The 24,125-nt window shown below is 41.0% G+C and overlaps 1 protein-coding gene across 4 annotated transcripts in view; it reads right to left on the bottom strand.

Annotated features, from left to right (window-relative positions):
• The window catches only part of stxbp5a (syntaxin binding protein 5a (tomosyn)), a 109,406-nt gene that overhangs the window by 83,263 nt on the left and 2,018 nt on the right, over window positions 1-24,125 (bottom strand). For all 4 annotated transcript variants that reach the window (XM_065963450.1, XM_065963449.1, XM_065963451.1 and 1 more), the window contains one exon: window positions 23,204-23,301. In XM_065963450.1, the coding sequence (XP_065819522.1) occupies window positions 23,204-23,301 (98 nt within the window). The remainder of the gene's footprint in view (window positions 1-23,203; window positions 23,302-24,125) is intronic.

Here is a 24,125-nt window from a genome sequence, read left to right as displayed (position 1 = left end):
TCACTTCTCTCAACTGAAATACACACACAGATTGCATCCTCTGGCACTGATATCAAACAAATCTTTTCAAAGGTAGGACCACGGGCGATTAGCCGCTGTTGGCCTCTGATATGTTGCGATGTGCCAACCAATGCAGAGCCTGGCCCTACTTTCAAGGACAGGTGCCTGTAAGCTGCCAGCGCAGCAAGAGTCAGTATATTGCCAGCTGTGCAGTAACACTCCACTGGCTGTATACTAACACCTCCGAAACTAGTGTGTGTGTGTGTGGGTGTATGTGTGTGCGTTTGTGTATAATAGCTGCACCGAAATGCAATAAAACGGAGAGGATGTAGCGTAAACCATGGATTTCAAATAGCACGTCAAAAATACACAAAGTCAGACGTTACCTCATGTTACCTTGACACACACTCACCCTTATCTGACATTACAGTCACAAAGAAATGTTAGAATATTGATTTCTGGACACACAATAAAGAATATTGACACCATGATTGCCAATATAGACGCAACATAATCTATAGAGTTCCTCAGCCTGACGGATTGAGTTATCTATACAGTGCTCCCTGCTGACATGAATTCTGTTTTGTCTGCTTTTCAACTAATTAGACACGCCATTGGTCCGTTATATGGTTGTCATTATGCCAGTGGCACGCCTGAGAAGGGCATATCGCCAACAGTGTCATGCAGCACATAAAATATTAATCACAGAGCTGTCCTTTGCTCTTTGATTAATGCGAGACAGAAGGCCAAGTATCCTCAGCACTGAACCAGAGGCTGCTGGGTTGCAATTTGTGAGGCATCTGCATTTTCAGTCTGCCCTGATCTCTGACACACATGCACACTGAGGCCAGCAGGGTGTCACATTCAGAATAGAAGATGTCCTTCAATCTCAGGACAAAGGCTCAAGCCCCTGTGTTGGTGTCCATCTGCCCTGCTGAAGTACCTTCAGGCAAGCAAAGGGCTGAATCCCTCACTTGACCTGGAAGTCACATACATGCATTCAAAAATGCAGTTTTTAAACAGTAATGTTTTACAGCCTGGTAGAAAAAAAAGATTTTGGTCTGATTAGTTATTGTCTTCATGAGCATACACACAGGTGGTGAATGTCTTCCGTTTTGATTTTATGAAGGATACAAGCTATGCATAGTTTGGCACATGTCTGACCTGACTGATGAGCACAATTTAGCTATTTGTCAAGAGGCCTTAAAACTCACCTCAGGTCCAGCTCTAAGGCTGTCATTTAGTTGACTGAAAGTTAAGATGAGACAGCATTTCCAGCATGTTTTCCGCCAGCGACGGGCTGGACATCACTGGCTTCATCCTTTATTCTTTAAAGCCTATGGTTTCTCCCTTTTGAAACATGGAGCTGAAATGATGTTTCAGTCAAATAGTCGGCATGACATGTATTTTATCAAGTCATTTGCTGATATGCATTTGGCAAAGAGGTCCTAAGCAGAGAAACATTTCAGACTGTGAGCGCCAACTGCACACTTCTTAAAATGTGGACATACTCATAGAGTAGTGAAGTACAGACAGAACAGTTGTCACCTCTGTTGTCCATTCTTGTGTTTGTGTTCTAGTTCATTGTAGAGTTTATAAGTCAGGGAGATAATCAGCAGAGGTTGAATAAACAGACATCTAGATCTGTTTACTTTAAGGCCACACCATTGGCTGCATAAATACCTCCAGCGCATGAGTTTAAATCCAGGCCATTTCTAGAAGTAGAGCTTTAAAATAAATGGTTAGATGTGACCAGTGTTTGAGAATCAGTTTAAATCTGAAGGATAAAATAAACTTTATTTGCCAAGGGATCCAAAAACATATCTTTTATCTGTCATAGTAGGAGACAGTGTACATTCTGCCTTATACATACATGTTAGATTATAAAATATCAGGACTGCACCGTGTTTGGATGAAAGATCATTTGAACAGAAAACCCACAAAAAAAAAGGATTATGCCACGGAAGCACAAAGGGGTTTGACGGAGTGGCTGTTGATTCATTTTAATTTTTTATTTTTTATTTTACAGGGACATTGCATATTAATAAACATTTCTGTAAATATGCCAGAGTTAGCCAAAAGGCTAATTTCCATCTGTTGTCCCTGGCCAGATTTTATAAAAGGCTCCCTAAAAAAAAAAAAAAAAAAAAAAAAATTCAAACATTGCTAAAAGCTACAATAACAAGTATTAGTAAAAGCACGTATCCAATAACCTACTAAAGTAACTGTAACGTGCAACATGTAACACAATATACAATAAACACGTACAAATTACAAATTACACAAGGCCACATAAAAAAACATTGAGTGAGCTATACCTGAAGCTCACCTCAACAGACAACAACACGCAGGCCACATTCATTTAAAAAACAGGACACATTCATCATTCATCATTCAGGGCTTGAATTAGATTGGATTAAGTAATTCAGGATTCTGGAAAGGACAAATTCAGCCTGAATGACAGGATTAATGAAAAAGGACACACATTCACACGGGCAACCACACCGTGCACTTAATCATACAAACAGCACTTTGATGACTCACAAGTCCATCTGTGCAATATAGAAGTTAGCCAATGACACACACATACACGGCACAGTGCATGTCTGTGTGTCACTTTATTCCTGAAGCGGTGGGATTTATAAAAATGCAGGGTGGGAGAAAGGAGATATGGAGGGAAGAGACGGACACACTTAATCGCATACGTAAAGGCCTTTAGAGGGAGGGGTCTGGTGAGTGCATAGTGCAACAAAGACAGTTACATAAGTCAAGAGGATTGTCCCTACTTATGCATGTGTGTGTGTGTGTGTGTTAAAGGACATGGGCCATGCAGAGCAGAGGGCACGCAGGCTGGGATGTATTCAGATTTATCACTCTGTATCAGGAAAGGGTTTTTCTGAAGAAGAAGAAAAAGATGGAAGGAGCAAGAACACGAAGCATCTTCCTCGCTCTGCTACTAATCCCCTTCGTCGCCCCTCCGCCTCTCTCGCTCGTACCAACTCTGTCATTTTTATCTCTATCGCCTCTCCGTCTGATCTCTCTCTCTCTCTTTCTCTCTCTCTCTCTCTCTCTCTCTCTCTCCTTATTCCCTTCACCCCTCGTATTCCATCGCTCTTCCAGGACGCCTGCTAGGTAGCCCAACCATGACAGCTGAAATTCAGCACACACGATTGTAACTGGCCAGTTTTTGTGAGGTGTGCGTGTACATGTCTGGCTATAAAAGTGAGCCCTATGTGCTGAAATCTCACTGGTACTGCTCTTGAAAATAAAACAGGACAACAAATGATGGCTGTGTGTGTATGTGTGTGTGTGTGTGTGTGTGTGTGTGTGTGTGTGAAGATTTATCTGCAGCATCAATTTGTCTTCCTCTCTCTCATCCAGACATTATCAAGCAAAGCATCCAACCAAAGGGGCTGTAGACATTTCCATGGTAGCAATTTTATTTCTCTTTCTGCCTCAGAGGTAACAGGAAGGAAGGGTGAAGTCAAATGTAAGAAGATAACAAAGGGGGTTAAAAGAGCTGCTTTTTAAAATGATATGATACAGATTCTCCAAAGGTAAAACGTTTTCAGTTCAATTGAACACTATTTTTCTGTAAGACATTCATGAGATTTAGCTCCTCCCAATAACTGAGGATGACTGAAAAGGGCTTTTATTAGAATTTAATCAAACATGAACAACTGACCTCATAATCCTAACAAAGCAGATCGTTTGAAAGAGAACAGCAAATTAGTATTGCAATAACACTGTGGGTCTCACAATGGATGGTAACAATTCAAAATATTTGTAATAATTTTAGGGGGCTTTTTGCCTTTACGAGATAGGATGACTGAAGAGGGACAGGAAATATTAGGAGGAGAGAGTGGGGGATGACGTGCCTCAAAGGCCGAGGTCGTATTCAAACCCAGTGCAGCTGGGACGAGAACGATAGCCTCTGTTTATGTGGGGTGCGACATAACCGCTATTTATGCATGCAAAACAATACACAGTTAGTTGAAGAAACTACAGAGATTCCAAAATTGGATACAATAGGGATAATATCTTGATAACTGATGCATGTAATTGATGTACAATTTGATGCCGTGTTTCATTGTTTTATCGTCCCTCGTTCTTTGATGAGTCGCATCAGCTAGTATGCCTTGAGATAAGACATTTTGCTCTTGGCTTTAAATTATTAACTCTAATAACCAAGCTGCAGTTGAACCATGCGGAAAACTCCGGATTTGAAAAATGAAGCCAATGCGGAAGTGCAAAATCCTGCAGTGAGTCGAAAGTCCGCTTTAGGCTGGCTCATGGAACACTGGAATTCACAACCACACAACAGGGAAAAAAGCTGTTTTTACAGCTAAATTAACATGTTAACAGCCTGGTAGAAAAAACTAAACAGGTCTGATTAGTTATTGTGATCACTGGCACACACTGTATGGGGAGTGAATTTTTTCAAAAAAGCTCTGTTTTGATTTTGAGAACGATAAGTGTTATCCATAATTAGGCGCGTAGCGGACATGATTGACTGGTGGGCACAATGTAGCCATTTGTCAGGAGGCTTTAAACCAGCTCTCAGCATGTCATTAGGTTGGCCGTAATATTTACAGTCTATGAGTTAAACATGCAATGTCTCAAAGCCATGGTGCTGTGCCAGCCAATCTTATGTGCTAGTTGGTCATAGATTCAGCTCTACAGTCATAAAAATAAGAACACGTAGTTATCCATGATAACTACTTTGGTGTCTAACTGATCTATTTGCCCTCTGCATTCACAGACGAGATGAGGATTAAAAGATCATACTATGAACCAACTAAACACTATATTATCCTGGATTAATGAAAGCTGCAGAACATATTTTTCTGCCTGTTGTTCGCAGTAATGATGACAGAGCGTCTCAAGCTGGATTTCTTTCAATCTAGTGCATTGCAGAGTAAATGCAATGAACTGACCGTGAATATTTCATACAATTTCCTTTTTCTTTTTTTTTCAAGCTTTGGCAAAGCATCAGATCAATTTTGCAGAAATGACACTAGACCTGTAGGCAACAGCAGAGAGACCTCTGGGAATCTGAGCCCGTGAGGTCTTCTTCAAAATGATTCGGGGAATTTGTCGGAGGCCCAAAGCTGTCGTATCACATTAGTGTGTAGATGATTGCAAGCCAAACAGAACCATGTACACACTCCAATTGAAACAGACGCCTGCATACAAACGCACACATATGCTGATGGAGGCTTGCACACACACACACACACACACACACACGCACACACACACACACACACACACACACACGCGCACACACACACACACACACACACGCACACACACACACACACACACACACACACACACACATACACACGAATTACACAGGTTATGTGGAAACACCAATGAACAATAGCAAAGGACACTCACATAAATAAGTGTACAGTAAAAGCACATACACACAGAACACAGCCGGCTACAATGGCCATAGCCATTAAAAATGCATGGCAATGCAGCAACAGTTTCTAAAAATGAGCACCATGGCCAGCTGCTGATCGGTATGCAGAGAAACTGCTTACAGTGAGAAAAATACAGACTTAAATATCTCCTTCAATTACATTTTGGTGTTGGGGAATTAAAAAAAAAATCTTCCATGAAGGCTTGTTTCATTTAAAGCACCCCTTGTCTTAATGTCTGTGGTTTAAGTGCGAGTGAAAGGCTTAACAGCATGTGTTATCTCACTGGATGCCGGTACTGTCAGAGCTGCTGCAGTGCCAGCAAGGGTTAATGCTCTCACCGTTGTCCTCCCTCATCGTGTTATCAGCAATCATCGACACCCGCGTCTAATGCAAAAGCAAAAGCGTTGCCAAGCACCCGACAGGAAGAGAAATCGCGCCAATAGACCCCGATGGAGGCTTAATGGGGGCCTGGTGGCACGACTAGCTGAGACCTCTGCCTGCTCGGCCTGTTCATCATTCACTCCTGCTGGTGTCAGGAAGAAGGTGAGGAAGGGCTGGTGGCTTATCAAACAAATTAGCTGCTTCATCTCTGCAATGAAAGTGGCAAAGGTTGTCCTTTCCTGCACAGGCTGCTCTTGTTATGAATCAAAGGATGCATAAAGAGAGGATACTCTGTATATGGTTTAGTGGAGAAAGAAGGGGGGAATCTGCAGTGCTCCATGTGCTGGATAAAAAAAATAGGGGGTGTCTCCCACCTACTAGGATTCTGACATCCCATACTGATACGACAAACAAGTGAGGGTTTCAGATTACAGGTGTTTCAGGAGCCAATTGTTGCCCATCCAATCTCTGCAAAAAAAAAAACATCCCACACAACACCGCGGCTCTGATTCACAGAGATGAATGGCTGCGACCACTCTGGCTGCACTCCACATGCAGTCACTCCCACAATACACTTTATCTCCTTCTAATTTCTCCTCCTCCTCTTCACTTTTCTAAACTTAGCCTCAACTTCGTCAGTCTGCAGTGATTTCATCCCTTCGATCTTCCTGTTGCTTTTCCTGCTGTCTCCTAGCGCTGCAGGGATTCAGGCCTAGTCGTTCTGCGCTGAATGACAAACCAAGGACAAACCTGCAGCACTTTCAGGTGTTTGTTTCTGAGCAGCAATGCATCACGTCAATGCTCTTCTGGATATCTCTGGTGTGGGCAAGGAATCAACAAACATCCCTCCTGCTGCGTCTGCCAACTCCCACTCTGGATGATACTGAAGCAAACAGACACAATTGTACCGTAGAGCTTTGTCTCTGGACAGACGGACGTGTAACTCCCTTTTTATTCTCCTCCATTCTCCATCCCACACATACGTCCCCTCAAGTCCTGAAATGTCTTTAACAAACCACTTCGCCCCACCCCCGCTATTCCTGCATTTCACATCACAACGTAATCCACATTCTGCTTCAATCAGACGGAAAAGCACAAACAGCCCCTCGGCCAGTCACGTTCCACACATGGACACACATGCAGGATGTAAACAGGTCTCATTTAAATACAGGCCTATATCAAAAACACACAATGAGGAGGGGGGAAGGGCTGTGCATATGACTGCCATGTAGCAGAGCATTAAAGCCTGAGTCATCACGCCATGCGACACGTGTGTGTCTTCCCTGTAGGCGCTCAGCATGACGGCATGCTAAAGGGCAGCATATAGAGCAGCAACAGGAGGACAAATATCATTGCAGCTACCAGCAGGGCGGGGGAAAGCAAACGTCAAGATTTGTGTTGTTTTTTTTGACAAGCACATATGCTGCCAAGTCCTGGGCAGGAACACAGCATCAGCTGGCTAGTAAGTCTAGGAAACTGGCTTGAGTCAAGCAAAGTGCATTACAAAATGTCATATGTTTATGCCGGCAGCAGGGAGGCTTAAGTCACTGGGAGGATATTTAGTACCCCCTCTCGAGCTGAGGAAAATTATTAACTTTAGTTTGTAATGCTGCTGTCAACAAGAGGAGGAAGTACAGAAGCTCAGCAGGCACCATGATGTCAATCGTGGGAGACAAAATAAAAGGCAGGTCCCAGACTGACGCTGTGATAAAACTGTGTTCAGCTGTATTTACACGACAAGGGATTATTTAAGCTCAGCACACAGACACTTTGTACTCCAAAGCTGCTGTTGGCCAGTATTTACCCGTTTATTTTGAATACACAAAAAGACCTCTCCAAAATAGCATATTAAAAAGCTACAATATACAACAAAATCAATGTTTCCTGCAGCCAATGAATTTGAATTTCACAGTTAAAAACCTGCAATGACCACTATCAGACGGCAGAAAAAAGCTGTTAAACTACCACTGACCACTTTTTAAGTTGATACTGAGAACTAGCAAAATTACATTTTCATATTCAGAGTAGGCTACCAGTAGTTGAAGCAACAAAAGCACTGATGATTTGGAGACGCATTTTGGTTCATATATTTAATGTTTATCCAATAGTTACTCTTCTTCTGACTCTTGCTTTTAACCTCTCCTGAGATTAAAATCTGGCTATTTAGCTGCTAAATGCTACACAAGTTCCCAAGCTAGTTGCCATCTCCAGACTAACTGCTTAATGTTCAGTGCTGGTTTTAAATCATTCTCACTCATAATAGCAGCCTGCTTTGAATTGGAAATTATGAGTATTCCTTTAATATGATATGAGTGAGTAAAACTGTAACCAAAGGATTAATTTGACACTTGGCATTTTAGCAAGCCTTCATCTGGTTGTCTGATTGAGCTAGCATAGCAAAGCCCCACAACCTGTACTAACCCTTAGGTTAGTTTTTTCACATGTTTATTAGTTTGATAACGCTCTTCATACTATTTCAAGACATTTTTTGTGTGCCTTAGACTAATATAGTATGTGTCGAGAGAAGACAGTCGTTACAGGAACATATAACTGTGCCAAATATTATCTCAGGGTAAATATCAAATGCGCTTTGTTAGGCTGGCACACACAAAAGTAAACACAGGTAACATTTACTGTGCAACAAGGATGTATTGGCTACAAAGAGGGAAGTCCCTGTTGCTACTCAAGGGGGAATTAGTGCAGCCAAAACAACAGCAAGTGAAATACCTAGTGGTAGGCCTATGTTTTCCATATTTTGCCTATAGGCAACATTATCCACATGGCCACAACAGCCGACTTGGGCTTGTTAGCTACAGCTGTCAGAGGCTCTAATTTTCTCCAGCTGGAGTCGGTTTAGTTGAGTGTAGAAATTAGCCTTTAGCAAAGAAGGTAAAAAAGCATGAAATAGAACAGTCAAGACTCAAATTGTATAATATTACATCTGGGACTAACATACACAAAGGAATTCAATTATAAAACGTGTGCGTTTCTACCATAATAGATGTAACACCTGGATGCACATTTTGCTGGATAAAAGGCTTTCTGAGGCTAACTACATATCAAATACAGAACCATGATGGACAAGGACATACACCTACTGTATGTATGCTGCTGAAATCACAAAAAGCTCCATCTCTGTCTGCAAGAGCCTTGGCATACACATGCATTCACATCTCAGCACACACAAACACGATGACAGGCAATTCCTCATGGGCTGGTACCTTGGGAACCTCTCCTTCTTCCCCCCTCAGTGTGTGTGTGTGTGACTGTGTTCAGAGCTCTGTGAGTGTCTATGTGTGTGTGTAGAGCAGCTTGCAGACAGAGACAAAGTGTCTAGATCTTAGTAAGGTCATAACCAGCCATTTACAGAGCCCATGGCCATTAGGTACTCATGGTTTGTCGCCTGCACGTCTTCAAACCAGAACAGTCTCTGCAGCTGAGAAAATGGTTGTTACAATGGTGCAATCTTACCCTGAACTAGTACACCGTACATGACTGACATAATTGAAGGTAATATCACAATCTGAAAAGAACATGCTTAAAGGCTCTGTGACTGTCACAGGTGCTCTCGAGGCTAGAGACTGTCAGTAGAATATAAGAGCTGAATCCAATCGTCAATTTATTCAGATGAAGCCTGAATTTTTGCCCTGATGGCAATTGGAAAGGTTCCCTTATACCAATGTGTTGACTTAAAAGACCAGGTTTACTCGAAACGTCGAAGTTGTCAAGCTCAACACAGAGGGGTTATTAAACAAAGACGGATTATTTTTTGTAAGACATGGTTTAAAACTAGCCCTACAATCTAACTTCATATTAAGTTTGAATGTATTGAACCCAGACCTGTCCCAGCACAGTGTGCCCTATGGTTATTAAACACATGAAATGTAATAGAAGCAGGTATCAGTATTGTTTGACATTTACAAACATTGCATCAAAGTTGAATTGTGACAAGCCTAGTGAGAAGTGTATGGTCCTCTTTAGGGATGGTTAAAAATGTCAATTCATCAATGCATTGCAATTATTATTTTCCCAATTCAATATCGATTCAGGGAAATCCTGAGATCAATTTTTTTTAATGTTGTAATAACGCCCCTCTCCAGTGGGGGCACTGTGGATGCTGTGAATTCAGGTCAGGCATAAATGTGCACTCACACTGTACTTTAATGTTTTATTATTTGTTTATTAAAGAATAATGCAACAATTAAATACAGTTTTGAGTAATTTTGTTCTACACCTATACAAACAATGCACACATTATTATTGAACAGATAACAGAAGGTACTGTGATGAGTTATCTGGGTATTCCTGTCATCTGTATGTATTATTAAATTGATATCGAAGCATATTGATCAATATCGAATCGAATCAATATCGAATCGTGACCCAAAGAATTTAAATTGAATTGAATTGGGAGGTTGTGGACAATCACCCAGCTCTAGTCCTCTTGCTATTTGCCTATAAAGAGCTTTGGTTTTTAAAGACTTTGTAGACGAGGCAGGACTCAAAAGGGGACAAGAAGCAAAGAAGTTTTCACTCAAGAGTACAACATGTGAAATGTTGTCAGTCACGGGGGGAAAGGGCAAATTAACATTCTGAATTTCATCAGTAAGGATTCCTCCTCAACTTCTCACTTATTACAAACGGTATCGTTGAGAACTAGCACCTTCAAACCTTGATACTTTTTTAACGCAATCGTAATAGAAAATCTTTGCAGTCACTCCTCACTCTCATATCAATATCAACCATGTTTTATATAACAAAATAAAATAAAAATCATACATCAATTAGGCCCAAGTTATCCTCGTGGCAGGATGTAAAGTGTATATATAGTAACATTTAAAAAACACGAAACCAACCAAAACATACGCCTCTGTATGTTTGGATAAGGCTCAGGGGAGAGGAGAAAACAAATGATAAGAAAATGTACGAAACATAAGAAATGATGAAGGAGCGGAGCCCATTGGGATAGAGAGGAAGATTACCTACAGAACCTCGACAAAAATAATGAGCTTCAGAGAATCAACAGGGGACAAAAAAAAAATCAGTAAATCCCATTAGAAAAACCCTACAATGCTACAACAAGTGAACAATTATTTCTCTAGGAATGTGAATTATAGATAAGAGATTTTTTTTTTTAAAGCACGAACAGTACAGCAGGAGATAACGTAAGGGGAAAAAAAAAAAACACTTCATACTTAATTTAACAGTGTGGCTCTTTGGGGACCTAGAGGTCACAGGAAGGGCGGGAGGAGAAAGCTAGACGACACAATCTTTGTGCTTCACAGATTTCCTGTAAGCTGGTCCTCCTACAAACACCACAGGGAGCATGCCAACCTGACAAAAAGAGTTAGACTCAACACTGCCACACTTCTCAACTCGACAACAATGTCAAGAAAACCACAGAGTATCAGTCATGGACACTCATGGTAAATTCAAACATGTAAGAAAGTAAGAGTCCAATATCTTACTGATGTGCAAACTCTAATTTTCTAATTTCTAATTTTTTGTTCACAGAAGTATCGGGAACACTGCCAAATCTAGAAAAAAGGAAAAACAACACTAGCTCTCATTTCTTCATATAACAAATCAGCTGTTTGTAACTGTTAATTCTCACTCTGTGTATTCTCTTCACCTAATTTCCTGCCCAATTCATGACTTACAATTTTTTTTTGTAAAGTTCATCTGCATGAATTTAAAAAGGAAACATAATAAAGACTTTGACTAAATGTCCCAAAATTACAGGAAAAGTGTCATGACTGAATGTATAAAACGATTAGGAAATCAAAGGAGAATTGTGCATATTTACTTCCAATTTTGGCATGTCAACGAGTTGAGTTTAAACAGCGTCAGCTACAAAAACTAGAGCCGAAGAAGACATCCTTACCCCCGTGCCTTCATGGTTAGTTAATTAAAAGTAATGTTTTATTCATACTTTGAGTCAGTTTAGCTTCAGAATGAATGAAAACAAATAGCTATGACAATTTCTGCCCCTGAAATGCCCCGTGCCTTTGAATTTAAATCCTTGAGGGAAAGAGAATCAAATCTAAAAACCTGTTGGCAAACACATGATCATAAACCAGATGTGTCTACTCAGACTTCCCCTATCATGCGCTCTGTGTTCCTGGAGATATCTGAAAGACATCATATATTCATTAAAACACGAGAAATGCATTTCTATTGATCACGCACAGCTAGCTCTCTGTCACTGTCATGTACAATTTGGTACATGACAGTGACATTTCACTGAGACGCCACATTTACAGCATGTATGATGAAGTGATATTTATACCAGTGGACAAGCGAGAGCTATCAGTACACGCCATAATCTGCTCAGGGCGAGTCTCAAACAACAACTTGAACTTGGCAATCGGCCTGACGTGGCCTTATTTATTGACAGAGGGCAAACCGAAGCATTTGTTGTAGTTTTGACAGTTGTAGAGGAATTGCCGCTGGTATGACTTTGGAATCATTTCCTCTTCAGGGAGTTCACCAAAGTGTCATGATAATGCAAGCCTCAGACTTACAAATGAACCACAATTTGAAATCAATAGGAGGCATAGTGTAACCACATGTTAATGTACACATACAATAACTCCTGGATCTACGCAGTCACTACAAACAAACTCAATAAAGGGCAAAGGCTCATTTACTTTGGAAACTTGACACTGGATGATAAGGGACCTCTGTGGTGTGGGGACTGAACAATGGTCAAACCCTTTGGTCATATGAGGGCGAGGAAGCAATACAGAAGCATATTGACCACGGCTTATATGCGAGCATGTCAATACAGAAAGTACAAGGGCCCTAACGATGCTGGAGAAGGAGTTGTAGTCAATCCTGTCATAAATCACAACAGGCTGACAGCACTGAGGCCGAGGGCTTACAGAGAGTCTATTTCCAAAAACAATATCAACTAGTACTGTAAGCAGGGTCGCATAGCACATATTATATATATATATATTATTGTCTCATGGCCGCCAATTATCAATATTTTTATTAAATTAATATCAAATAGGGTTGCAAGGGAAAAACTGTGTGCAAGTCAAATCTGTTATATACCGGCTTGGGTTCAGACCGCTTCATTTCCTCCCACATCTTAAATTATATAGCTCTAGTGTTGTGCCAAATGATAGCTTTTTGCACCAGGAGGAGAAAGAATCAACCAATCAGATCTTTGCAGATAGGATTTAAACTGTTGAGAAAGCTACTTAAATCGATGAAATCCAGAGTCAGAAAAAATGGGCATTAGCATGAAGAGATTGAAACAGTGTAAAGGTTGTTGTATCCTACAGACATTTCATTCAGTGGAAGCTATAAGCTTATGACCGTGGAAACTTTGCTATCTCTTTCTCAGATAACACTTCAATATGAAATTGAACAACTGTAAAATATAGCAGAACTGTAACATAATCAGGTTTGACAATGTAAAATTTGATTTGTGCTTTCTTTCAATCAATGCAATCTTATAAGTGCTTCAACACATTATGAAAAGAAATCCCAGAGTACCAAACACAGTATAATATGCATAATAGAAACACTGAAGCTTTACTCGTCCACAAGCAGTCAAAGAAAGGACCAACCATCAGCCAGTATCACAGCTACGCCCTGAGATCTGAACCAATTCAATCTCACCAACGCCAATGACGCTGTGTTTTTATGAGGAGTTGCTGGAGCATGGCATCCCCTCTGTGGCAAATAATTATTACAAAGGTTGGTGACCTCTCCAGCATTGCTGCTCTGTATCACACTCACAAGCAAAAGAACATCCACACACACACGCACTCATCTAGTGTACAGCTTGCTCTCTATTATTCGTGTACACACAGTGCCTTTTGAACAAAGTTTTTTTTTACTCCTGTATCAAATGGTTATAAATGTTAACAGTTTCTAGTGTGCAATGATTATCCTCGTTTACATTACACGGCTAAAAGCACACACAGTACCAGGCAAAACATCTTTAGTATTCATCACAAACAGCAGCCCTCGCTGTTAACCTCTTTTCAGGTCATCAAGATTTCTTGTCTGCCAATAACATTGCTTTCAGGTGAACAAAAGTATCATAGCCTGTCCTGAATTGTGATGAGTCACTGGAGGAGGAAAGACTGCAAGTGTCTATTTCTGCATGGACATAATCTGCATGTCCCCAAATAACAAATATTCAAAGTAATGTGTCTCACTTGAACACAAACGCAGGACTATCATTCCCGGGGAAAATGGAGCATGCAGAGATAAAGGACAGTTAGAGGGCTATAAGCTGGAGGTAAATGTAAACTAAATTATTGAAGAGTAGCAACATGGCAGCACAACTTTAATCATCCGAGACCCAGATCCCATTTGGGGCTTGTCAAGACTAAGGGACTTAAGCAGGCCATGCTGTCAGGATATTGGAGGGAGTGAAACTGCAGCAGCAGCTACGTTGTTGAGGTACTGATGCAGCAAAATTTGTTTTCCATTTCAAAGAACCAAAAGAACAGAGACATGAGTGCTTTGGGAGAACAAACATTTGGTACACAAGGACTCTACAATTAAGAGGATTATACTAGAGCAGACTTCCTCAAACTTTTTTATTTATTTTTTTGCCCCCTCCAACTTAGAGAAAGAAATTCTGCCCCTCCCTTTTTGAACATAATACACAATTTAGCCTAAAAGGACCAAGTGTATCTGTATGAAAATACCATCAAGATTGCGAAAACATACATTTTGCCATGACAGATGTGTGCAAAATGAATGAAAAGCAATTATCTACACTTTCCATCTTCCACCAGTGCCCTACAGTTAGCAGGCACACATTCACACACACACACACACAGAAACATTCTTTGGTCCTGTACTGGTGTAATGTTGATGTAAACTAAACTGACATGAAAGACACATCTCTGCAGCTCTCTGTTGACCTCAGTAGAGATTTTACTCTTCTTTTTTTTTTTTTAAATAACATCTGGCCGTTTTCTCAAACGCACAATCGCACACAACTAAACCCTTTCATCAGACACAATTAAACAGCTTAAGAAAAGCTTGTGTGAAAATTTATATCAGGTCAACTGGGCAAAGATTCTAATTCCTCTCGATTTTGTGTGACACCTCTCCTTTCTCCTCTTTTATCTCCCATAAATACTACTGCTAGCTAAACCGCTAACCCCTAGCAAAGTAGTGACACAGTCCTTCAGTTTGTTTGGATATTATCACAGGAGCACATATGAAACATTTATTCTTGTTTATAGAGTGGTTCTACTGATATTAGTATTAAAGAGCCCATATTATGCCCTTTTTGGGGTTCTTATATTTAATCTATGTACCTACTAAAGTATGTTCACAATAGCTAAACTTCGAAAAAAGTGTCTGTTTTCATGTACTGCCGCTCCATGCACCGGCTCGCTTGCCCACGTTCAGAGTCCCTACGTGGGCCAAGTCTGATCTGATTGGTCAGCCTGTTGGCTCTGCCGTGATTGGTCAGTTGCTCAGCACGGTTCTCGGAAATGTCAATCTCCGTCCGAGGGGAGCATAAACATTAGCACCTTAGCACTACTGTGCTACCGCAGGCTACGGCATATCGTGGGCGTGCTACAGAAGTTAACGGGCGTGCAACATGAGCTGCTGGGCTTGCCACAACGAGCCAATGGGCTTAGATCAGTGATCTCACACTGACAATGACGTCGGACTGACAAATTTTTTTCGAGGGGGGCTAGAACCGAGTGTTACATGCAGCTAATGCTGCAGCTAACAGGAGGACGTAGGAGAAGCCGCGTTTCCGCGGACTTTGAATTTTTGCACATAGATGTGTCTAAACATGCACAGGACACTTGGAAAACACACTAAAGAGCATATAAAACCAGAAAAAGCAGAATATGGGAACTTTAAAAAAAAAAACTTCCACTAAATCCTAAAATTAATTAAGTGAAAAAGAAGTACAGTTTATAGGTAAATGATTTAACGTAAGCTAAAAACAAACCTGAAATGCTAGCACCAAGAAGAACTAGTTGAAGCTAGCTAAATGAAAGCAAATATTGTTTCACTATCACACATTTAAAGACTTGTTTTTAAAGTTAAATTAAGATAATGAATAGGCTACAGGTAAAACCCCAAAAGGAAGTTGATTATTTCTTCCTTAGCGACAAAACACTTGCAGCAGCTAGCTATAGCCTTTTTTTTTATGCTAGCTAGGTCATATAGCTTAGTCATACAAAGCATCCAAAAAGTAATAGTAATATGTATATGTTTTTAGGGAGTGTGCTCTGAATACTTAATACTGAGAAGAGAAGTTGAAAAAATTGCTGTGGTAATATCTCAAGTTGCATGTGTGAGATGAGGACAGACATATGAATTGATCACAGACATGCATGTTTTAATCACTCACACATGCAACACACTGTACTGTAAGTAACACAGTGACAGCAGCAGAAGCAGCAGCAGCTCAGCTCCTTTGATGAGGCTGTTGCTGTCTCAGGCCGCCTCGTCTTTGCTGTGCCAAGCTCCAGCACATTGCATAACTGAGCACAGACACAAACACACACCACCCCAGGCCTGGTCTGAACTATGAAAAGCCATCGAGAAGAGTGAGCTAGCAACTGCCAATGCTAGTGAGCAGAGAGCGAAAAAAAAAAAAAAAAAGGGAAGAAAATAAAGATGCAACAAAACAGATAGAAGAATAAATGAATAAACAAATGTTCTGTGACCTGAAAAGAAGCTCCCACACTCTTAAGCAATGAACGGGAAAGGGAGCACGACACAAACATTTTTTTTTTTTTTACTACCCCTGTTTCTCTGAAGATACCGAAGACATGCAAAAAGAAGCGAGTCACGATCACAATCCATTACCATCAACACAGACATATACATTATATGCAGCGTATCCGAGGAAGGCTTTCTCACATGAATATAAATGCATTGAAATTCCCCTCACAGTTAGTTCACATAGAGAGTTATAGGTACACTCCAATTGAACATTCATTTAATCCATTCACTTTCAACATTTGCATTCAGAAGTCCAGTCAGAGAACCCGTTGCCCTGTTAGCTTCCTGCAGACAGTTGCAGTTACACAGTCACTGAGTGAATCACAAGGAAGATGGATGATAAAGATATGTCATAGTCAATCTGTTGCTACAACCAAAAGCTGCACAGGGCCTCTGTCAGTTACAGAAAAGCCTGTGCGTGCATGTGTGGATGTCTGTGCAAAGATGTCTCTGCAAACATGTGTGCACAACTGTCCGCCTGCGTGTGCAAACGTTTGTCTATGTCAGCACACATACATTATTTGCATGTGCACATCTGCTAACATTTATATAAGTCATCTACCATCATACGCCTGCAATGGCCCTGCAAATGTGTGTTAGCTCTGCCCCCTATCCTGATATTATAACTCTGTTTGTGTGTGTGAGTGTGTTGTGTGTATTTGTGCCCCTAAATTTGTATGTGTGAGTCCTATGATGTCCTCCGCCTGCCGATGAGATAATCTGGCAGAGCATGGAGTGACAGTTTGATCTATTGCCAGCTCACAGGGAGTCTCTGAGTTATAGAGCTGCCATCTCTCCTGGCCACCACCAGTAAAGGGCCATATCCCTTCAGACGCTGGCCACCAGATTGTAACACACACGACTGCAGACCAGCCAACAAGTAAACACACGCAGAAGTACAAGTACAAGTAAGTTCATAATCTGGGTAGTTGGCTGAAATGCTTTGATACTATTGCTGTATCATGCCTTACTGAAGGGTGAGGAATTATTTAGTCTTTTTTACAATGCACTTGAATTCAAAATGCCTTAGGCCTGCATGATATACGACAAATCTTCTAAGTTCATTGTCATCGTATAATAATGCGACGATGATCTGATGTTCAGTAAATAAACAAAAACTGTTCATACTAGCTCTGACTTGTAGTTCTCACGCCTTCCAGCTGTTTCCAGAAAAATGTTTTCACCACAAGGGCTCTAAAACCGATTTCTTCTTCATTTTCCCCATTACCTCACAAGGTCATCATCAGCCACAGTTCCCCACTTCTCTCTACCTTCTCAGCAATCTTGTGAGACCAACTCACAGTTGCCACTAATCTATAATAGCTGATCTATTTTTTTTTTTTTTAAATCTGTTTTTTAGTATCTATCTATTTTTTTTGTACATTATTAATTTTTCTTTTTTTTATTTAAATTGTACTGTGTTCACTTTTTGTTTGCAATCTTTGCTCTTTGCTGCTGTAACAATGTAAATTTCCCCATTGTGGGATAAATAAAGGATTATCTTATCTTATCTTATCTTAGTCAAACCAATATGATTTGAAAAGCTTTTTAAAAATGTTGAGAAGTCATGGCCAAGGTATCCAAGCCTCATCTGATACGTCAAATTTAATTAAAAAGTTTTGCTTATTCATTGCGATTTGAATCACCTTTTCAAATTTTTGTTTTTTTGTTGTTTAGTTATTATAATGAAAATGCAAAAAGTAATGTGCAGCTCTTCAGAGTCTTAGTCTATTGTTGTTTTTGTTACACAAGCAGCTATATAAGGGACGGATTTGGATGGATTTAGAGGGATAGATATCTTACCAAACAACAAAAAACTATTTCTTTTTTACACTAAATTTTGACACTTAACTTTACAGATAATTTATTTGGTGGAACTCAACACGTCACAAAGGTTCCTTTTCCTGTCTGACAGGCGACTTCAAGGTTCTTTATGATTCCACTTTTAAAGAGTAGACACTTTTTTGCCACATAGATACATAAATGTAACACGTTTTATATTAAGCCTCAGATTAGGCTGCAGGCTTTGGTTGATTCAATCTCTTTATCTAGAGACATCACGTTTCCTGATGAAGGTTCATAATATCATTATATGGTAGCTAATTTGATGAAGCACATTATGTGGAATTTATGCCACCTTTCTGTCAGTTCCTGTCTTAATACGTGTCAACAGCAACCTGCTGCTGCAGTTGTTAAACAGTAGAATCATTAAACTAATGGACGAAGAGTCTTGTGTTGGCTTTGAGCCATTTTATATAAAGTGAGAAGTAGCAGAAGTGAAAGAAATGTAGTTTAGTCTGGTCAAGAATGGAAGGACCACAGGACAAGGAGACAAAGAAGCTTCTTCTGCTCTGTTCGTCCTTTAAACTTTGTCCTCATACACACGTTGTCTCCAAACAGAAAAAAACAAGCTCTTTTAATTCATCTTAGAACAGAGCCTTTCTGCTTATTCTTGAAGTTACACTGTTAATCCAGTGGATAGATTATATGCTTCGACTCCTTGCAAGAGCGAAAAAAACCTGTTTTCCAAAGATGCTCACAACATCTCTCTGCCGCTGAGATATCGTGCAGAAAACAATTGACAGCAGAGTGTGTGTGCACTTGGGCATAACTGTCTCAGTGCATTACCACACACAGATCAATACAGATTCTATTCTTGGCCATTAGATGTTGGAGCAGAGGTTAGCCTGCCTCTCTCATTTTTTCCCATCCATCCCCTTTCTCAGCTGCTCTCCCTTTTCTTCTATCAACCTGCCACCCTTCTCTCCCTCTATCCCCCTTCTTCTTCTTTTTTTTTTTACATCCTCCAGACAACACCAAAGGGGCATTGTCATCTTCCCAGCTGGACGGTGGAAGCAGCAGCGGAGTCAGAGGCGAGCATCAAACGCGAGACATTTTTGGGGGGGATCACAGAAGTGATTGGCTTTCTGGCTGGAGGGATCAGCCGTCTCCTTTGAGGATTCACACGCGCACACAGATTTGTACGCACGCACTCACTCACAGGCATGTACACAACATCCACAAACACCTCCTGCCCCTGCTGTAATTCACAGTCCTCTACCATGCTGCCAGGCTGAGGCCCTTGATCTGCCACTTCCTGTAATCCTCCATGGGAGAGAGGTGCAGCCAAATGTCCTGGCACGCCAGGCAGCAAATAAACACACACACCCAAACATCCATTGACAGCAACTGCCATTAGCTGCTACAAACTGCAAAAGACTGACCTCTAGCAAAAAAAAAAAAAAAAAAAGATTATCAGCAGAGTCCAAGATATCTTTCATGAATTATGCAGACTTTAACTTGAATAAGAGTGATGTTAGGACACCACTTTCTTCCTTCCCCATACACAAACCTCACTATCAGCCAGGAATAAGCCCCTCTACAGACTGGCATAATTAAATTGATATTATTGGTTGAAAAAACATGAATTACTGCCTTTTTACTGGCCCTGAATAATGCTTCATCCTTCACTAGCATGGTTAGCAACTAACAACATTGTTGTCTGTTGTTGTTAAATGAAAATTGACCTATACAGTAAAAACCTGTCGTTTTTTTGTGGGGGACTTATGGACTTTTCATTGACTAAAATGATCTATGATACTGCATTTTAGGCACTATCAGAGGCCACCATTAGAAGTAATGTTATCAGTGTACCCATACTGGTAACGGTACCAGTATAACGATACCTGTAACTGTGTCGGCAGGTATACTAAAGAAACGGTAGTGTTATTGTAGCGTATATTAAAAGCAAAATTGGTATTCCCATACTGGTACTGGTAGGTATCAGAACAACTATATGCGATACATCATTCAAAAACACACAAGCTTGGGCGCAGGCTGTCCTGGGGATTGGGTTTGGTTTGGCGCTCCTTGAGCAGAGGCTGAGGTCCTTGAAGTGGGCAGCCCAGGATTCGGCTCTGACCCTTGGCCCCATTCCTGTATGCTGTTCCCCACTCTAACCTCTTAATTTACCTACTCTTTCCGCTGTCCTGTCCCTTAAATAAAGGAATACAAGGCCCAAAAATGAATATAAAAAAAAAAAAAACAAGCTGCAGCACTGCAATGCCAAAAGGGATGATTCATGAATTCTAACCTGATCCTCTCTGGTATCGTTGCAATCAGATAAAGAGGCGAGGCAGACTAAACAGCAAAAGACACACAGAAGAGAACCAGCACCAAAGAATAGATGGATGACTCCCAATTCACCTTCCCCTGACTCTGATAAGACTCCCTCTGATCCACATCGCTCAAACATAAAAGCACTCCCTTTGTTCATTCAATTTCAAAGTGACCACTTTCAGCCAGTAGGAAGCATCTGACGGGATCATTTCTGCCGGAGGGAGGATGCAGTTTTTGATCTCTAAGCTGATTGGTTACATGGCTTCTTTGGCAGTACAGCAGAGTTTACCCAGTCTAGATCTCACAGGAGTAATGTTCCAGCCAGCAAGACATGAGCCCCATTAGGCTTATCCACCAGCTCCAGCATCAGCCTTGATATAGTACTTTTACCAGAGGAGGGATTTCTCTTGCTATCTCCTAATCGACTGACAGAAGCTGCTCTGCTCCGGATGAAGAAAATCATAGTTTCTGTTCAGTCTGAACATCTTTAGGAGCGTTAGGAAATCTTGCACTCCGCTTTTAGATGCAGAAAAACACAAACAAATCTGCAAACACAGTCGTCATTTTTTAATAAGTCTGGTAAACACAACTCTGTGGACTCTATGCCGCTGTGACTGTCTCTGTTTTTATCCTCACTATACCTCTGCAGGTAAACGAGGCTGAGTCACAGCCATAACTGCCAGCAGGTGGGTGCGAGGGACAGCCAGGCGGACAGCTCTTCATCACACCGTAATGAGCTGGCAAAGGTTGTCGGACAGGCAAGAGAACACACGGAGAACCTGTAAAAAGCTACTGACACAGGCGAGCTCGCGGGTGTTCTCTGAAGCTATACGACTCCCCGAGGTGCCATTTCATCACAAGCTGTTGTCCCTGTTTGTGTAAAACGTCCTCATATTGCAAGGAAGAAAGCCAACGCGAGCAACCTGAACCGCTTACTTCTCTCGCTGAATTGAGGCATAAACTTCATGGAAGAAAATATTATTTTTATAGTATATTTATAGAAATGTAAAATGGGTGAGGAGGGAAATAATGAGACAGTATCAGGCCCTGTCTACACGACAATGATTTCATCCTGAAACAGTAACCTTTTGTAGCGCCTTGGCTGTTCGTTTACATGACAACAACGTTTTGGATGCCTGAAAAGGGAAGATTTTAAAGACGGGTCCCAGAGTGCAAACTTTTGAAAACAGCACCATCTATGTGTAACCTGGTAGAACGCCATTATTCCTAAAATCTGTGACCTTACGCACATGTGCATTGCGGCTACAGACAAAATGCAAGAGTGAACTCTTGACACATGCCCATTAAGGTTCCACTCAGTAGTCAGGCTTGAGTAGGTGGACTACAATAACAAAGACAAACTCCTGAGTTCTGTTTGTGCTGCTTACTCCCAGTCGACATTTTCAGGGCTGTGTGCATGGCGGTTGCTATCAAAACGTCTGAACGCAGAACACTTTTGAAAAAAATCAACAACGATGAAAAAATTACTCTGTTTTCAGAGGATGGTTCTCATCCATTCCATGAGTCCTGATATAGAGTACAAAATCATGTGAGCTTTAACCTGTGTGCATCACTCTGCTGCAGTACAGGTGTTCTGGATAGTGTTAACGGTAATGCAGAAGGTTACTGTCTAGATTGATCAAGCTGGTATCTAGACGTGGGGAAAAAAAACGATTTATGTAAAAATCGAGATTCTTATCTTCTGAGATTCATAACTTCCAAAAACCTTTTTTTTTTTTTTTTTTGGCTGATCAGTCCCCCCCCTGCTCTTTCACTCAGTAGAAAGCCAAAAGGAGCAGCAAGAAATTCAGCCAGTCTCACAGATGACTGGAGTATATCGAGAATAGATTCTCAATCGAATCGTGAGCCCAAGAATCGAGTCGTGAGACACCCAAAGATTCCCAGCAGTCCTGGTATCTCAGAATCACATATTAAACCAAAGCAGCTGTCAAAAGGCTCTTATGTCACTGGTCGCAATATGAATGAAATAATATCGATAAATGTATACAAGGTCGCTGGATTTTAGTAGCATGTAGACAGACAAAAAAATAATGCAGGAAAATGTTCCACTCAAGGTGTTGAACTGGTTGTGTCAGTTAAATAAATAAATAATGATAATCTTTTGATCCTTGTAACTGGCAGCTCATAGAACTGTTGGATATCAGCAATGTGACACTCAACATTGTGCTTCTCTACTGAATATCAACATGGCCATGTTTTGTCTGAGGCTTTGAAATTGAAAATAAACACAAGACATGCTGACATTCAGTATAACAGCACAGCTTTCAGTGTGATATTACTTAAATTATACATGTGAAACCTCCTTGCACTTTCATGTAACCACGAATCAAAGAATGCATTGTTGATGCTGGAACTCAGAAGCACATGGAGAGCATAAAGCGACAGGCAACCCATGAATATGTCTGAAAACCTTTCCAGCATGCCTCTAAAAATACCCTGAAAGCCCACCGAGACATCCGTTTGCTTACCTGCTGCTGCCTCTCATGGGTGCAATCTTTCAACAACAAAAAAAAGGATACAATCTGAGAGCGCCACTCTGGGTGCCGATGGCCAGGATCTTCTGCACGGGGTCAAAAGCCATGGATGAGGGCTGATAGGGGAAGCCATGACGGACAGTCTGCAGAGATGTGCAGGAGGATGAGAAAAAATTAAAATGTGTTAGAGAGGAAAACAATTTGCATTTTTACAGCAGGGGCGTTGCTTTGTGAAAGGATGTCGCGCACATTATTTTGGTAAACAAATGGCCCAGATGGACGTGGAGAGCGTTATGAAACAGAAATGTAAAGCTGAAATTGCAAGAGGCAAGAGAAAATGAAGGGAACAAACGCGCGCTCTCTCTGCATGGCTACCCTGTCCTTCCTTGATATTTGGCTTCGCTTTTTAGGATCCATTATAATCATGGTTCTATTTTGAGATTTTCTCCCTTTTTCATCTCTTTTTTTCATCTCTTTCTCCTTCTCTCACTGCCTCCCACATAGAGTCGTGATTGCACTGAAGTCTTAGCAAACAGGGAAAAACACACCAGTTAAGGAGCATTTGATTATGTTTGTCGCAGAGCCTTCTTATGTGGCGTGCTGCATTGAAAGATGTTCCTTGCTTTTTGCCGTCCACCCTCTGTGTATATGTGTGTGTGACTGACTGACTGACTGACTGACTGACTGAGACTTTATGGCATCAGTCAGCTGGTGGTGGGCTGTTGGATTTGTTTGCTTAGCGGCAGAAGGCTAAAGCATGTTACATAAGAAGCACTCAGTGCAGCAGAGACACCTGCTTTCCTCGCAGCGAAACGTTACACAGTTTGTGTCCAGACAGACAGAGAAGGTGCTGGGAGCAGGAGAAGGAGTCTTGTTCAAGGAGACTTTAATAAAAATGCATGCTTGCTGATTGACACATCTGCGTGTAGAGCTGTAGAATCTAGGATATCTGAGCCCTCAGGTGTCA

Source organism: Labrus bergylta, chromosome 15 (genome assembly GCF_963930695.1).
Source record: "Labrus bergylta chromosome 15, fLabBer1.1, whole genome shotgun sequence".
Lineage (NCBI taxonomy): Eukaryota > Metazoa > Chordata > Actinopteri > Labriformes > Labridae > Labrus > Labrus bergylta.
Note: the sequence above shows the minus strand (reverse complement) of the source record. Positions and strands in the feature narration are given on the sequence as shown.